This window comes from Narcine bancroftii, chromosome 4 (assembly GCF_036971445.1).
Source record: "Narcine bancroftii isolate sNarBan1 chromosome 4, sNarBan1.hap1, whole genome shotgun sequence".
NCBI classification, from domain to species: domain Eukaryota; kingdom Metazoa; phylum Chordata; class Chondrichthyes; order Torpediniformes; family Narcinidae; genus Narcine; species Narcine bancroftii.
In genome coordinates, this window is record NC_091472.1 from 225279502 (window position 1) to 225298417 (window position 18916).

General features: G+C 39.8%; 1 protein-coding gene across 6 annotated transcripts in view; it reads right to left on the reverse strand.

The window, feature by feature from the left end:
• Positions 1 to 18916, reverse strand: part of nbeal1 (neurobeachin-like 1) — a 353839-nt gene that overhangs the window by 191774 nt on the left and 143149 nt on the right. For all 6 annotated transcript variants that reach the window (XR_011356411.1, XR_011356412.1, XM_069934130.1 and 3 more), the window contains exon 6: positions 14275 to 14357. Coding sequence is in view for 4 of the 6 variants with exons in the window: in XM_069934130.1 (XP_069790231.1) it covers positions 14275 to 14357 (83 nt within the window). In the remaining 2 variants the exon portion in view is untranslated. The remainder of the gene's footprint in view (positions 1 to 14274; positions 14358 to 18916) is intronic.

The window sequence follows — 18916 nt, forward strand, 5'->3', positions numbered from 1 at the left end:
CAGTCCTCCGAAAGAGGCCACGAAGTGTACAGACTTGTCTGCTGAGGGACAGAGCTTATGCTGTGGACTCTACGGCTGAGGGGATCAAGGCCTCTGCTGGGGCGAGGTGGTCTTCAGTCTTCGGCGCCGAGTTGACGTTGCCTGTTGCTGGAGGTTGTGGAGAGGGCATGGAACAGTCAGAGGTGTTCGAAGCGGCGGAGCCAGAGGAGTGCCCAAGGTGTCTGGAGTGGCAGAGTCATGGGCTCTGGAAGATGCTGTAGTTTCGACCATGAGAGACGGCAATTATGTGAGGTGGTCTCCCTTTAAAAAAGGCAAATTAATGTCCAGAGTCCAGCAGACAGTGGTAAAACTGGCCTCGATGGCTGTGGTAGTAGTAGCCTGCAGCGACCTCTTTGGATCGGGTGAACAGTTTCTAGCGGACATTTTAACATCTAAAGATATATTTCGACCCATCTCTTCTATAATCATGGCCCAGCCTTTGAAAATCAATGTATTGTGGCACTGTTTTTAAAAAAATATGTTTTAATTAGTTGTGTGTCACTGGAGATTTGGAAGAGTTTAATTCAGTGATATCTCACTTTCCTATGGGGATATAGCGGCAGCTAAAGGCCCACAATGGCGGCACAACAGTCACTTGCAGTGACCTCTTTTGAGACCTGCTGCTTCTGTGTTTGTAGTTTTATGTAGCACCGTGGGTTTGGGGAAACATTGTCTCGTTTTTATTTCTGAAAAAGCGACAAATAAAGCTTACTATTACCACTACTAAATATCCTACCAACTAGAGAAAATACAAACATAAACTGTGTAATCCAACCTCAGAGCTGAATTATCAGAGGGTGATAACTGATTTCATTTCAGTTCCTGTAATAATTGTAAGAAAAAAAGTTGTAAAATAAGAAAAAAATAAAGAAGAAAAAACCCTGAACTGTTTCTCACTCTATTTCAAGAATTCAAATTACTAACATGTCCCTTCACTTCTCTCATTTTCTGAAGATGGTCATGTGTCATTGTTAGATCAAGATCAGCCTTGAAGCTGTTGTGCACTGGATTTAAAGTGGCAGAGAGGATGAATGGATTCACTCTGTTCACCATCCACCCCCCCCCCCCCCCCCGCCAAATCAATGTTATTTACTGGGATTGTTGTCTGAAGAAGGCAAACAAAATCACTGACGCCCCCTTCCACCCGACACACAGCATCTTTCACCTGCTCCTGTTGGGAAAGAGATACAGGAGCATCAGAGCCAGCATCACTAGGCTGAGGAACAGCTTCTACTCACGGGCAATGAGACTAAAGGAACTGCTCGCACTGTTCATCCGAGACTCTCATTTGTGCAATATTTATTCATTTGTATAGATAATATACTGTACTCATTCTGCATATGTTTTGTTTGGGTTTTTAGGCTGCTGACATGTAACAAACGGCACAATCAACAAAATTTAGCATTACATGGGTAGTCTGAAAAGGAAAATGCAGGATTTTTAGTCAATTCCTGCACCGTGATTTATCCTGCAGGGCCCTTACTACCTTTCGGGGGAAGCCTGCAGTCTAAATCACACCACAAAACTCACCTCATAAATTCAACATCCAGCTGATGACTCAGGCCAAGTTGCTCCATGTAAAAGCACCAGAACAAACGTGCACGCAGGAACTTAAGGGGTGCAAACAACTGGGAGGTGAGTAATTATGTTAATTTACATTAAACATTTCAGATTTTTCCAACATTGCGGTCTTTAAAAAAAACACTTGTATGTGTGTTATGTCTGGTTGTGTGTCTGCGCGTTTTGCACTGAGGACCAGAGAACGTTGTCTTGTCAGGTTGTAATTGAATAATCAGATGACAATACACTTGACTTGACTAATTAGTCTGCTGACAGCTGGTCTGCTTTCTTTCTCAATGACCATCTGACCCTGGAGGGGAACTTTGTAAGGACATGGAGGCAGTCGGTGCTTGCTGGAAGGAATCCTCAACCCAGGGTCTATCCTTGATGTGGGCCCCACTGACTGTCCACTGCAACCACATTGGACCAACTAGTTGTCAAGAATGCCTGAAAACAACAAAGCCTCTGTAGAAGAGAACGGCATTAATGAAGCTTTCAGACCTTCCGAGAGAGAGCGGCAGTTCTAAATTCACAACTTCATTTCCCACCTCTGGGAAGAGGAGGAGACAGTGTGAACTTCAGAGACACCATTATCATGTCCATCTTTAATAAAGGGGGAGACAGATTCTTTATCTGAAAATAGTCTAGAATCTCCTTGTTGTTCCCCACAGAGAAAGATGTGGCAAGGGTCCATGACAATTTTGTTTTGTTGTACTCTGCATTGTGTAGTATGGATTGCTTCCATTTAGAAATTGTGACTATGACATTTACCAAGCATTAAAATCTGATGCAGCATCACCAACACATAGGAGCTTCTTGATCTTACGAAGCCTTTGACTTCATCAATTAAGAGAGACTCTGAGGCATTCTTCTCAAACTATGCCTGCCTGCAGACAGGCATCCAACACCTGCTACATGAGAGCATGTAAAACACCTGAATCAATAAGTCCACAAGAGGCCCATTTGCAATACGGATGAAGGTTAAACAAGGCTGCATCTGTGCACGAAAGGTTGGTTGCATCATTTTCAACACAATGATACAATTCCCCTATAACGTTTCCCTCACAAGAGAAGCAGATCAATAGAACGAATCAGGAAGTGTTCAAACTCTATTACCTCCACTCCAAAAAAACACTTTCGTCATTTAGTTGAAGTACAATGAAGACATCTGTATATTTGCATGTTTATAAACACAATGTGGTAGGTGTCATGAACACATTACCACTGGAGGCAGTGGAAGCAGATATGATAACAACATTAAAGAGGTAGGGGCATGTCCATGCAAAGGACTTGGACAGACATGTTTTGAGCGAGCGCTCCGTGAAGAGTATCAAAAAGATGGTTAAAATTAAGAATATTTTCACAAAAAAATGGACAAGTGTTAAGAAACCAAGTCAGCTGAGAACAAGAACTGGGGAAGTTTCTCCTCAGTCAGCAATAGTGAACAAAACTCTGAAAGGGAGCAGCACAAGAGTGACCTTGGGACCAGCAGAGCTGGAGAGTCGGGACAAGAACCAATTATTATCCTGGAGAAAATGGAAAACTTGAGCAACCGATTTGTTGGTGTTGAAAATGTAATGAGAGACAGGACTGAAATTAAATAAATCATTGAAGACAATTGAAAGAATGAACCAAGCAGAAGTAGACTTGATAAAAAACACAAGATAAGCTAAAAGCTTTGGAGAAAGACGTGAAGCAATGGGAGTCGGACAGACAAGGTCTGCTGGACAAGATTGACCACATGGAGAATTTTAGCAGAGGAAACAACGTTCAAATTATCGGACTGAAAGAAAGAATCGAGGGAAAAGATCCAGTTAACTTCTTTGAGTGCTGGGAGAAGACAAATTCAAAGAAAAATTAGATTGAAAGGGTTCACCAGACCCTTGGACCTAGGAGAGCTGCAATCAATGACCATGACTTGTCCTGGTAAGACTTTTGAGTTACCAGGAATGGGAGACAATTCAGGGAGCAGCACTCTAAGCAAAATAATGGCCACAATTTTGGGGTGCTAATTTTTCAAGATTTTAGTCCTACTTTGATAATAGAAAGGTAGCAGTTTGATGAGGAAAAAAGACAATGACATTCCAAAATCTTAAAATATTCAATGAGATACCCCATGACTCTGAGGGTTAAAGTAGCAGAAAATAATTGGCGATTTTCCAAGACTAAGAATAAGGTGGAAGACTTCCTGCAAGGTTTATGAAAAGGCTAAGGTTGCTATAGAAAAATACTAAGAAAAATGTTTACAATGGGATTAAGTAAAAGTTATATATTTTTTTTTAAACTATCTTGTATTTATTGTTGAAAAGTAATTTTATTGAAATGTTCATTGAGAGCTCAGAAGAGTGAAAACTTGGGAAAAGTAGTAGCAAGATGGAGACTCCGGTCTAAGGGGGAAGAATGGCACCCAGTGAGGAGTATCCATAAAATTATGACACTAAAGGGAGGAGTTCTTCTTCCTCAAAGGATTCTGCAAACTTTTTTTCACAGGCTTTCGGTGTTTCCTATTTATGTCACCGTCAGGGCAGTGACATGATATATGTTTTTTTTAAAGGGGAAAGATCACTGCATTATTTAAACAATCAAAAAGGTTTTATCGTTAAACAATATTTATTTTTTAAAAATCAATATGAATAGAATGCTAAATTTTATGTCTTGACGTTAATGGGTTAAACAGGGCAATGCAAAAGAAGCAGGTTTTCGCACACCTAAAAAGAATTAAAGGCAGTTAGAGTCTTTCTGCAAAAAACACATCTTACCAAATCAGAACATGCTAAATTAAACAGAGGGTGAGTGGGACAAGTAATGTTGTCTTCATTTGGCTCAAAAGCAAGAGGAGTACCAATTTTAATAAGAATATCAAGAGAAGAGACACTGACTGACCAAGTCGAATATTTGTAATGGCACATTGTAAAATTTATGCAGAATCATGGACTTTTATGGATATCTTTGAACCAAATTATGTCAATGAAACCTTTATAAAGGAAATATTTTTAAAAACAGCAGAGGGAAGACAAATATACAGTCAGAGGCGATTTCAGTTTCTGTCTAGATCCAATACTGGATAAATCAGCCAGAACAGTGACAAGGGAAAAAGCTGCAAAAATGACACTATCATTTACGAAGGATTCAAATTTGATTGATATATACGGAGGCATAGAAAGAGACTTCTCATTCTACTCAAAGGTACATGATTCACATAAAAGATTGATTTATTTTTAATGTCTACCAAGTTAAAAAGTAGAGTGGTAAAAACTGAATGCTTCATAAGACTTTTATCAGATCATTTGCCATGAACTAACTATTGTGATAATGTAAAAACAAGACTGTGTATAGATGGCGTCTCAATGCCATGCTGAGAAGTATTTTGAAAGAGCCCTCATAAAAAGTATTAAAAAGGTAGTCAAAAAAACTCAAAAACCAGAATTTTATTGTCAAAAATGGATAAAACTAGTGTTAAATGACCAAGGCAACCTAAAGCAGAAAAGGCTCAGCTAGGAAATTAGAGTGAAAGCCCAATAAAGAACGACACAGGAGGGGCCTTGGGACCGGCTGAATCCAGCAGAGCTAGGATGTCAGCCCAAGATATATGTGTGTTTCATAAGGGGGAAACGTCTCTCACAAGGGGAACGTTGAAATATTTTTTTTAATTGGAAAGATTTTATTGCTATGCAATACTTGTTTGAAAAATGGCAATGATATAACACTAAAGTTTATTAGTCTTAATATTTACAAAATAAATGGGATGATGAAGAGGTAAAGGGTTTTGGCATATCTAAAGAAATTAAAATTGGATATATTTTTTTGCAGGAAACACATCTTATAAAATTGGAACATGATAAATTAAAAATGGGTAGGACAAATAATATAGTCTTCCTTTGGTTCTCAGTCAAGAGGGTGTAATGGAAGATTTAAACTGTTTTTTTTACTTTTGCAGCCTTTGCTTCCGCAAGGCTGAGAACCTGCTTGTTTTTTTTAGAATCAGCAGACATAATCTAATTTACACTATGAGGCCCAGGGATGCATCTGAATTAGTAGACACATCTAAATTCCACCATGAGGCCCAGAGATGCAGTTTTCTTTTGTTGGTCGCAGACTGTCAGGCAACCTTGAAGATAATTAAATTATTTGTTCAAAGAGATAAGATATGAAGTAAACAACTTTTGGGTAATATAAGCCATGGTCCCACTGCTGAAGTTTGAGCCTCTCCGAGAGGTGGCAACATCTCTCAGCAAGAAGAAGAACTTCTAGATTCCAACCAACGTCCCGGTCAAGGGAGGTGGAGAAGCTGCTACCGGCGCCCAGACAACCTACTACAAGTGTGCAGTCGTTGCCTCGCTTGGCAGTTGGGACCAGTCCAGGCATTGATAAGTATAATTGGGAAGGGCTTACATATTGTAGTTTGAATTCAGCTTTAGATTTAGTAATAAAGACTTGTATAAACTGAACTGCTCTCGGTGTGTGTGTCTATTTTCTTTCGGTAGCTCGAACACTGTGACCAATCTAAAACGAACAAAGTGAGAGGTACAAGTATACCCAGGACAGAGGGATAGCAATTCAGAAGGCACACTGTAAAATATATGGAGATGCAGGTACATTTATGAATATTTATGCTCCAAATTATGCTGATGAGACCTTTATGAAGGATATCTTCTTAAAAACAGCAGTGGGAAGACAAAATATATTGGTTGAAGGAGATTTTAATTTTTGCTTGGACCCAAAACTAGACAAATCTGCAAGAACAGCAATGAGGGCGAAAGCAGCAAAAACCAATTTCATAATGAAGGATCTAAATCTTATCACTATATGGAGGCAATTGAATCCCAGAGGGAGATACTATTCCTTTTACTCAAGGGCGCACGATTCACATACTAGGATGGACTTATTTTTAATGTCTACCTAGTTTAAAAGTAGAGTGATAAAATAAGAATATCCAGCGAGGCTTCTATCAGATCACTCACCACTAACATTAAATATTGCACATGGAAAAGCACACATTACTTAAAAGAACAGACTTCTGCACATTTATAAAGAGAGAGAAATATTTTGTGAGAAAAAAAAAATCAACCGCCTACTAACAATAGGCTTCTGGATTTTAAGTATTATCCATCAGCACAAGATTTTTATCATTCTTCTTGGAGGGAGACAGATCCCCCCCATCCCCAACATGGATCAAAATGGGATTGATTTCAATAAAAGAGGGACAGTGAAGGACTTCATTTACAAGTAGAATGGCAAGTTAATAACAAAAAGGATGGATAACTCTATATTAATACATATGATTAGAATATGGCAAAAAAAATAAGTGACTGTATTGGGAAAAAAGCAGGTATATCATTAAGAACAGAATTATGTAAAAATGTGTGACTGCCTATGAATCTGGATAACGAAACATTGAATTCATGGTATGACAAAGGAAGAAAATATATTGATGATTGTAATGAGGAGGGATCCCTTATGTCTTTAGTACAAGAAATAGATATGGAGTAGCTAATGGGACTTTTGTTTTCTCCAGCTAAGATCATTCCTAACAGAAAGATGGGGGCCAAACTTGGCCCCACCTGAAATTAGTGAAATTGAACAAACGATTTGGCTGGGGAATACAACTAAACTTATAACTAAGAGGTATTATGCTCTCCAGAATGTAAGTGCAAAAGCAGACTTACAGAGATCGAGAGAGAGATGGGAGTCGGATCTAGGTGTTGCAATAATGAAAAGATGTTGGTCTGATTGGTGTTTGGACAATAGGACATCAATTATAAATGCAAGATATAGATTAGTTTAATATAATTTCCTTCATCAATTGTATCTCCACCATAAATCAAAATCTGAAATATTAAAGATGTGTTTTAGGTGTGGGACACAATTAGGAACGTTTTTAAATGCTAAGTGGTCCAGAGTGAAGGCGAAACCTTTCCGGCAGGATATTACTGGAGGCCTGTGACGAGTGGTGTGCATCAGGGATCGGTGTTAGGTCCTTTGTTGTTTGTCATTTATATTAATGATTTGGATGATGGGGTGGAATATTGGGTGAATAAATATGCAGACGATACAAAAATATGGGGAATTGTGGATAGTGAGGAGGGTTTTCATGGACTACAGAAGGACTTGGACTGTTTGGAAAGGTGAGCTGAAAGGCGGCAGATGGAGTTTAATGTAGATAAGTGTGAGGTTTTCATTTTGGAAAGAATAACCAAAATAGGATGTATGCAGTGAAGCAGAAAGCATTGAGGAATGCAGAGGAATAATGGTTCAGCAATCCTTGAAGGTGGATTCCCATGTAGAAGGGTGGTGCTAGCCTATATAAATCATAGCAGAGAATATAGGAACTGGGAGGTGATGTTGAGACTGTTTAAGGCATTGGTGAGGCCAAGTATTGTCTCCATACTATAGGAAGGATATAGATAAGGTAGAGAGGGTACTGGATTGCAGTATCTTGAATACGGAGAAAGATTGAGTAGATTGAAACTTTATTCATTGGAATGTAGAAGGTTGAGAGGGGATTTGATAGAGGTAGTTAAAATTATGAAGGGAATAGATAGAGTAGTTGTGAATAGATTCTTTCCCTGGAGGGTAGGGGAGATTGGAACAAGGGGTCATAGTTAAGGGTTAGGGGGCAAAACTTTAGGAGTAATACAAGAGGATGCTCTTCACTCAGAGTGGTGGCTGAGTGGAATGATCTACTAGAAGAAGTAGTTGCGGCAGGGTCAATTCTATCATTTAAGAGGAGGCTAGATGAGTACATGGATGTGAGGAGATTGGAGGGTTATGGGCATGGGAGTAGGTAGGTGGAACTAGTGGAATTTCATGTAAATTGGTGAGGACTAGAAGGGCCGATATGGCTTGTTTCCATACTCTAAATTGTTATATGGTTATAACATGCGTGGCCTTCATGGGTGACCCGGGGCTTTATCTTTTGGGCAATTTCATTGAAATAAGTTCAAAATTTCATTTGTTAAAATAGTCTTAGCAGTAGTGAAGAAATGTATTGCACTTACTTGGAAATCAGACTTTACTCTACATATAGCACAATGGACGACTGAGATGAATAGCTGCATGCCTATCAAAAAAATTATATACAACCTAAAGAACAAATATGACTTATTTATTAAGATGTGGCAGCCATATTTTGATCATACAAGGGCCCAAATACAATAATAAAAAGAACAATAATAGATGCTGCTGTAGTATAAATGCAATTGACTTCCCCAAAGAATGTGTTTTTATGGTCAACCTAAATGTGAGCCCTGACGAATTTATATTGTGGAAAGGGAGGGGGTTGTTTTGTTTTTTTTTAAATATAAGAAAATGTTTAATAAATTTATGTTTATTGGAGTGTGTACTATGTATATAGATGGAAGAGAAAAGTTTTTAAAATTGAAGAGGCATTCAAACAGGCACATGAACAGGAAGGGAATGATGAGCCATCAGATTTATTGTCAGAGTACATACATGACATCACATATAACCCTGAAATTCTTCTTTTCTATGGGCGAGATAGAATTACCTCTTATTGGTAGTGCAAAAAAACTGTACACAGCATATACATGTATTTTTATGCATATAATGTGTCATGATACTTGTACAAGTAAACAAAGAACTGTAAATAGATAATAAATGTAAGCAAACTGACTATGCCACACATAGAATTTTTTTTTAAAAAGTACAAAAGAGTCCTTAAATGAGTCCCTGATTCATACCACACTCCTCCGGCTGGCAGAACTTGTCCTCACCATGAATAATTTCTCCTTTTATTCATCCCATTTTCTCCAGGTCAAAAGGGTAGCCATGGGTTAGGGTTAGGCCCCAGCTATGCTTGCCTTTTTGTTTGCTAGCCCCCTCAACTCTTCCTCTGCTACATCGATGACTACTTTGGTGCTGCCTCACGTACACATGATGAGCTTGTTGACTTCATCCACTTTGATGCCAACTTTCACCTGACCTCAAATTCACTTGGTCCATCTCTAACAACATTCTCCCTTTCCTCGATCTCTCTGACCCCATTTCGGGAGACAAACTCTCGACAGACATCTCCTATAAACTCCCACAGCTACCTCTCAATGACACCTCTTCCCACCCTGCCCCCTGTAAAGATTCCATTCTTTCAATTCCTCCGCCTCTGTCGCATCTGCACCCAGGTTGAGGACTTCCATGCCAGATCATCAGGGATATCCTCCTCCTTCAAACAATGTGGCTTTCCCTCTCCCACTAACTCAGCACTCACCTGCACATCCTCCATTACCCATTCTTTGGCCCTGGGCCCCCTCTTCCATGTGCAACAAGGAGGATTACTCATCCTCACCTACCACTCCACCACCCTCTGCATCCAACACATCCTTGACCAATTCCACCACCTACTACGTGATCCTATCACGAGACACATATTCCCCTCTCCTCCCTTCCACCTTCCACAGGGAGTTCCCTCCGTGACTCCCTTATCCATTCCTACCTCCCCACCAATCTTCCCCTTAAGACCTACCCCTGTGTCTGCAGGAAATGCTCCACTTGCATCCACACTTCCTTCCTCACCACCATTCAGGGCCCAAAACAGACCTTACAAATTAAGCAACATTGTGAATCTGCAGGGGTCATCGACTGCACCTGGTGGTCTTGTAGTGTTCTCCTCACATCGGAGGGACTGACGCAGACTGGGAAATTGCTTTGTTGAGCACCTCAGCTCTGTCGCCGCAACAGCGTGGATCTCCCAGTGGCCATATATTTCAATTCTCCATCCCATTCTCTTGCTGACATGTCTGCCATGCTCTCATGCACTGCTAGAATCAGACCACCCACAAATTGGAGGAACAACACCTCATCTTCAACCAGATGGCATTAATTTAGACCTCTGGATTTTGTAACCCCCCCTTCCCTTGTCGCCTTTCCCTATCTCTCCATTCTGTCTCATTTCATCCCTTATCCTATTCAATTAATGCCCTTTATTGATCTGGATTCCTCCCCCAGCAGCATTGTGTGAATTCTGAGACTTTGAGATTTCCTGCTTTTGGCTTATTCCTTGAAGGAGGGCTCAGGCCCGAAATGTCAGTGTACTAGCATCTATAGAGACAAAGATGCTCAGTTCCTCTAGCACTTTGGCGTGCTATTACTACAGTCACAGCGTTTGCAGACTTTACTGTTTCACTGAGTCCCTGATTGAGTTTGTCATTGAGGAGTCTGATGGTGGAGGGGTAGCAGCTGTTCCTGAACCTGATCGTGCAAATCTTGTGGCACCATCCCCCTCTTTTCTGAAGGTAGCGAGAACAGAGCATGCGCTGAGTGGTGTGGATCCTTGATGATTGCTGCTGCTCTCCGACAGCAGCATTCCCTTTAGATGTTCTTGATAGTGAGGAGGATTTTTCCTATGATGTCCTGGGCAGTGTCCACTACCTTTTGGAGGTCTTTATGCTCCGGAGTATTGATGTTCCCGTACCAGACTGTGATGCAGTCAGTCAGCACACTTTCTACCACACACCTGGATAAATTTTCCAGGGTTTCTGATGTCATTCCAAACCTCCACAAACTTCTGAGGAAGTAGAGGTGCTGACGTGCTTTCTTCATGATGCCTTTAGCGTGTTGGGTCCAGGAAAGATCCTCCAAAATAGTGACTCCCAAGAACTTAAATTTACCTACCCTCTCCACCTCTGATTCCCTCAATGATCACTGGATTGTATAACACTGGTTTTCCCTTCTTGAAGGGAACAATCAGCTCCTTAGTTTTGGTGACATTGAGTGTAAGGTTGTTGGTGCACCATTCAGTCACGTTTTCAATCTCTCTCCTGTATGCTGACACATCAACTTTCTTTAATACAACCCACTATACATGGCAGAGGCCATGGGTCCCACTTTAGCCATACCAGCTACCAAGTGGTAGCTGGGGCAGAAGCAAATTGTCCTTAGTTTTGAGGTCTGCCCAGAAGGTAGAGTTGTTTGGCCAAGGAACTGGCAACACTTAAAGCCGAGGACACGCCACACCAACTTGGGGGCCATAAATTTGGAAATACCATTAAAAAAAACAGCATTTTAGATAGGGGTTTGGGTGGTCAGATATTGGATATCCAAGCACTATCTGCGTACCATTCAACAGCTTCCATAAACAGTTCCCTATGCCAGCTCAGTTATCATTTTAGATAGGGGTTTGGTGTGGTCAGATATTGGATATCCAAGCACCTCCACCATCTGCGTACCATTTAACAGCTTCCATAAACAGTTCCCTACGCCAGCTCAGTTATCATTTTAGATAGGGGTTTGGGGTGGTCAGATGTTGGATATCCAAGCACCTCCACCATCTGCGTACCATTTAACAGCTTCCATTAACAGTTCCCTTCGCCAGGTCAGTTATCATCACAAACATTAGCTTAATATTCGAAGCTCTGAATACAAAGGACTCATTTATGTTGTGTCATCTACTGTCAGCCAACTAACAGTATCAAATACCAACAGGATATCCCAAAGTCTCAAAGGCTTACATAAACACAGAAAACATTTCAATCTCTGATACATTGATTCCAAATTTATTATGTACGAAAGGACTCAGAGGGGCAAATCAACTTGAGGAAGGCTGATAAGCAAATATGTTTGTGTAAAGAAGAAAAATTTAATGACTGAATTCCATACAAGGAAACGACCCTTTTCATGATTAATAATTTCTATACACCAATGAATGCCTTATTGTTCAACTTTTTCAAATTTCTTTCCACTCGCTCTCTGTGATTACCATTTTTGACAAACTATTTTTATAAATTGCATCATTGCTTTTGGTAATCCATTCCTTTATTCCTTCCTGATACAGACATTCTGTTTCAAAGCACCTCTTCAATTCACTTTCATCTTGTCCTTTAATTTTACACAACAGTCCAGGGGATTGTGTACAATTGAAAGATAAATTGAAAAGTTATATTTCAACCTAGAAAATTCTTACAATAGAAAGTACACACTTTTAAAAAATTTACTAACAACATCCTTTTTTCTCTTTCAAAGATCAGTTACTCTTATTCCAACCCACATGGCAGCAGAAAATCTACATCACCTGACTCAAACTGATAATGCATGTGTGCAAATCCATTGATGGTAGACCGTAGCAGAACACAAGGAAGGGGTTTCTCTATCCAGCAATTTTGACAAATGCACTTTTTAGCAGTAACTAGAAGGCTTACCTTTGATGTATACAATCCAAAAGACAGCTGTCATTTGTAACATCTCAATCACACTAGAACCCCATCCTACCCCTATCATTATACCACATATTGCTTGGGAAATCAGAAATAAAAGAAAAATCTTTATCTGGAGCATCTTAAGGTCCCAAGGTGCATTACAAGGTGTTCAAAATGCAGGCATATCTGGGTGAGTGAAAGACAGCAGCCAAATTGTTCATAAGTACTTCATCTCTCTTACCAGGACACTGGGAATATCTTCAAAACTGTACCTTGAGACATTTTACATTCCCTTGAGAAAATAACTTGAATAAAGCAGAATTGCTTCAGTAATCCATTTAGAGCATAAACATTGATTTTGTGCTCTCAAGTTTCTATCATGTGACCCACCCGGAAATCTATGACTCGGCAAAAGTGAGGCCAAAAGAATAACTCTTTAAACCAGCCATTCAATGAGCCTCTGGGGCCACAGCACATTCAAGTAAAAACCTTGATTTCTTTTCACCTCAAGTAACTTTTTTTTACATAGACGGTTGGAGAGAAGCAAGAAAAAAACAACTGCTTCACCATGACTTTGAGCAGAGTCCTAAGGGGATCACAGCCAAAACAATGTCGAGAATGGCAGCTTTAAACTGATTGGTCTTGTTGGAGATGGAAGTCACTATTGTCACCATTGATCACATATCACATAAAACAATGTTTAGAATTTAGTGCACAGTATTTATCAAGTAATCCTCTCAAAATTTTGTACCATTAACAGCCATTTCATCACCAGTTACTGGCTTCTAAACATCAATAAGCTCAATACAGCAAAGGTCATAAACATGGAACATCCATCTTTTCCCCCATACTGATCAATTCATTAATTCTTTTTGGTGACACAAAAGTAAAAGGAACCTTCTTCCCACCTTATTTTGGGAGGTGGGTAATTTAAAAAAAAGGCTCAGTTGAGAAGCAAATGCCGTAAACCACTTCAATGTTCAGAATTTTTGGAGAAAGCACACTGAAACCTCAATTTTATAACACTGATTTGGTCTTCTCTTGCGCCTCTCTCCCTCACCACCCCCCACCATGCTTAGTCTTTGCTGCATGACTGCAACATCATCACATAACTCATTCGACGCGTTACTACAAAACTCAACTCCCAATATTACAAACACAGCAAATAGCATCAGTTAATTCAATCTGTTGGTATTAGTGAGTGGCTCTGCACATACAATTTCAGACCAACACAATTTAGTTTCTTAGAATGGAAAAGTAACCGAGTCTCAAGAACAAGCCTTAAATCTGCAAACAAATGACTGAACCACCTAAGAGTGGGAAAATAAGATAGATACCCAAGAATCCTTTTCATTGCTTTCATATGCACAGGCAAGCCTGGCAAAATATAAATTTTACAATACCATTCATTCACCGGGATCAAATTCCTGTTTAAGTGTCCATTATTGGAAGGTTTGGGGAAGTCTGGGAAAAACAATTCAACACACAACTTGAACAGAGCAGTGAAAAGCAGTAACAGCGTACTTACGATAAAAGAAAGGGATGAACTCCACAGTTAGACAAGCTGCCTTATATTTCTGTCGGCTCTTCTCCACCATACTGACCACATTACTGGAAAAGGACATGGAGAATCGTTGTTACCATTCACAGGTACCAAAGGATTGCTGAGATGATGAAGCACAGCTCAGATAACAACAAAAATTCCACATTTAGGAGGTCCACTAAGTGTTCTCCAGTGATGGAGTGAATGAATGCACAGAATCCAGATGAATTCTGGAGCCTTTCTTCTGTCAAACAGGCCAGTAAGTTAAAGTGAATCCACTTTAGATGATGCTGCAATTATCAAGTGTGTGAACATTTTACTTCAAAAATACATTTCATTCATGAAAATACAGGAATGACAATTTTTACATTTTTCTCTGCAACCACTGTACCACATCAATAATTTCCATTGCAATGTGTCAGTGCCACTATAACTATATCTCAGTTTCTACAGAGGGGAAGAGCTGGGAGTAGTTCGAGTGGAAGAGCCTGGGATAATGGGATGGTGAGGAAGGTAATGCATATTGCAGCCAAGTGCCAATAATGCTGGAAAATAAAACAAAGTTTAAAGGTAAGATGGATGACCTGACTATATATTTTAAAAATCATTAAATTAAGGAAGGGAGGATGGTTGACAGGTATGAGTTAATACAATTAAGGTACAGTGACAGCATCCAAGAATTCACCATTTATATCATCTTCTGAACTTCCAAGATTGTCACTTTTTTTGTAATAGGAACATGTTAAAAAAATGTTATTGTTTTCCAAATGATGTTCCGTTGCTCGATGCACAAAATGCTGGAGAAACTCAGCAGTTCAGGAAGCATCCATGGAAGGCAATCAGATTTCGGCCCAAACACTTCAACTATTTGAACACCTATTGCTTTCCATGAATGCTGCCTGTTTCCGAGCTTCTCCAGCATTTCAGATACGCATTTCAGATTTATTGTCAGAGTACATACACGATTAATTTTCCTGCGGGCGAGGCAGAATCATCATTCATTGGTAGTGCAAAAAAACTAATTTATGTACAAATGTAAACAAATAAAGAAATGTAAACAAAGTGATTGTACAATTCAGAGAGAAAAAAAAATCAAGTGCAAAAGTAAGAGTCCTGAAATGAGCCCCTGACTGAGTTTGTTGTTCAGAATCTGATGTTGGAGGAGTGGACAGATTTTGTGTGCTGATCCAGTTTTCCAGCATCTACCGTCCCTCGTGTTTGTTTACTTGATGGTCCATGATGTCTGGTTATTTTGAATAATGCATTACTCAATAAAATAAGAAACAAATAATCTTACTCACTGATGACCATTTAGTTCACAGTGCCTGAATGGAGCAGACTATTTGAAACAATTTGATTTGTCCTAGCCTGCCCTCTCTCTCCCACGATGATATAGGTGATGCTTGATCTTACAAGTCAAAGCCCAGCAATATTGTTTTTCCCATACTTCAAGATATTTTTAGGTTACAAGTACAGACCATTTCCAAGCTCATCCAGAAGGATAAAATTATTTGAAAGCAGAGTTCTATTCTGCACTCAAATATACCTTGGCAATTATGAGGATGACTTAAAGTGGACTGAAATGCTAGAGCATATTGATATTATGAAAGAGAATGGTTAGAGTTTTTGATAAGCATGAAATTAGATAAATTGCCACGACCAGAAAATTTATCCAAGGCTACTGTGGGAAATGAGAGAGAGAAGATTGCTAAGCTACTGATGATGACTTTTGTATCATCACTAGGGACGGGAGCAGTTCTGGAGGATTGGAGGGCTGCAAATGTTATTCCACTGTTCAAAAATAAGTGATAACCCAGGAAATTATAGAGCAGTTAGTCTTCAGTGGCGGGCAAGCTGTTGGAGAAACAGGATTTAAAAGCATTTAAAGAAGCATAATGTGATTAGGGATAATCAGCATGGCTTTGTCAGGGAAAGGCTTTGTCATGTCTCACAAGCCTGACTGAATTATTTGAGGTTATAACAAAGCACAATCAGGACAGTAGGCCATGGATGTTGTGTACAGCAGATGTTAAGTTTCCCTATGCAAGGCTCATTCACAAACTAAGGGGCATGAAATCTAAGGAGGATTTGCTTTGTGGAAACAGGATTGGATTGGCCAGAGAAGGCAGAGGGCAGTTGTAGATGGTTTGTATTCTGCTTTGGACCAGTAACCAGTGGTGTTCCAAGGGATCTGTTCTGGGACCCTTTCTCTTTGATTTTTATGAATGACCTGAATGAGGAAGTGGAAGAATGGCTTTGCAAGTTTTACATATCACAAAGGTTGATGATGTTGTGGATACTCTGGAGGGCTGCCAGAGATTACAGAGGGACATTAAAAAGATGCAGACCTGGGCTGAGAAGTGCCAGACAGAGTTTAAACCAGCAAGGTGGGAAGTAGTTCATTTTGGTCAAATTTGTAGGCGGAATAAAATGCTAATGGGAGGATTCTGAATTGTGTGGAAGAACTAAGATCTTGGGGTCCATATCCAAGGGACACTCTAGCTTCTGCACAGGTTGATCGTGTTGTTACAAAGGCATATATTGGTCTTCATTAACCTTGGAACCAAGTTCAAAAGCCATGAGGTGATGTTACAGTTGTACAAGACCTTAGATAGACCCAACTTGGAATATTGTGTTCCATTCTGGTCACCTCACTACAGAAAATATGTGGATGCTATGGATAGTGCAGAGGAGATTTGCAAAGATGCTGCCTGGATTGCAGAGCATGCCTCACATAGATAGTTTGAGTGAACATAGACTTTTCTCCTTGGTGAGGGTGTGAGAGATGAGAAAAACTGACATTGCAATATGAACATTAAGAAATGAAGAAAATAAAATTGATACATAAGTAAATGAATGAAGCCAGTGCAAACAACATGAGACATGGATATTAGAAGGCAGGAAGCTGACACTGTCTGAGTAAAATAAGAATCTCCTACACCAGCAAGTTCACTGAATGAAGGAGAGAAGGACAGACAATTGAGAATAGAAGTAGAGTTAGTCTGAATGAGATAAGGGTCGCCAAGCCCCAGATAGAATTAGCAAGGCTTGCATAAATAATTAGAAGACCTTAGATAGTATTAGCAAGTTATACATATATAATTAGTAAGCCATACAACAGATTTTTCAAGTATGCATATTTAACTAGTAAACCCTAGACAAGATTAACGAACCCTGCAGATGAAGGGACTGTAGCCCTGAGAGTCCGGAAGGTGTGAATGGGGACAAGGGCTAGGATGTGAATAAGGACAATGGGAATAATGGCATAAGAAGACACCGACAGGATACCCCCTGATCCTCCAAGTATACTGAAACTGCACGTAGGCAGGAAGGATTGCCTCTGCCAAACCCATCCAGGGGGCAGAAGAATGTAAAAGGGAGGGTATTCTGATGCTGAAATTTACTGTATAAAAGTTGGGTGAGCCCCAGTGTATGTGTGTATTCCCAGGGTAAGGGGAAGCACCTAACTTTGCATTGTTGCTGTAATAAATGTTCTTTGTTCTCAATTTTTGTCTCGAGCAATTTCTTTAAAGGTACATCTATTTCTAACAAGGGTGACCTGATAAAGGCATACAAGATGATGAGAAGTATTGATCATGTGGATGGAATGAAATGGCTAACACGATGGGGCATATTTTTAAGGTGTTTGGAAGTACAGGGGGAATGCAAGAGGCAAGTTTTTCCTCACTGAGTGGTGGGTGCATGGAAGGCATGGCTGGAAACAGTGGTGGAGGCAGGTACAATAGGATCTTTTAAAAGACTGTTAGATAGGTTCATGGAGCTGAGAAAAACACAAGATTGTGCTGCTGATAAATTATTGGCAGTTGTTGGAGTAAGATTTTACATCAGCACAAAACTGCGAATCGATGGGCCTGTATTGTGCTGTAGATTTCTATGTTCTATGCTCTATCCCTTAAACTCAGCTATTGAACCGTGGCAGCAAAATTCTAGTTTCCTGATGTCTTTGCTTCAATATTTCTTTTTTTTTTAAAAAGGGCTTCTCAACAGAAAATATTCCTCAGCACACAAATATATGGATTTTGATGCCATTGTTAGAATTAGGACAGACCACAGTGTAACAGTATTCATATTTGGGGAGAATTTATAAGATTTAGAGTAGGTCACATACACTCACACATTTTAAAACAGATCTTATTTGAAAGACTGAAGAATTCACATTGCAAGATCTCTGGAGAATATAAGTACCTTTCACAAGTTGGTACTAATTGAACTGACATCATAAAATCCATGACCATTGTCTTGCTGGAGTCATGCTGTCTATCAGCACCCTTTCTGCAAAGTGCTCATAGAAAGGTCACTCCTGGATTTTGTTTATCTAACAACAGATGGGAGCAGAAGAAAGAAATCCTGTTGCTTTGCTCAGGAAGGTGGGGGTTTTGCAAGACATGAGTCACATGCTCTCTTTGGAGTTTCAGTTGGAAAAGAGAGAGAGTTAACAGCTCAGTCAGTCAGTGTGTGGGACACTGACAAGTCACTGAAAAGTGCAATCCAGGGAAAACTGTTTGAAACTAATGAAAGCAAGTTCCAGAGCAGTAGATTGCGGGAAGTGCTATCTGTCTGATGTTTCTCTTGAAATAGAGGAAAGAATGGAACTCTGTGGTAGCTT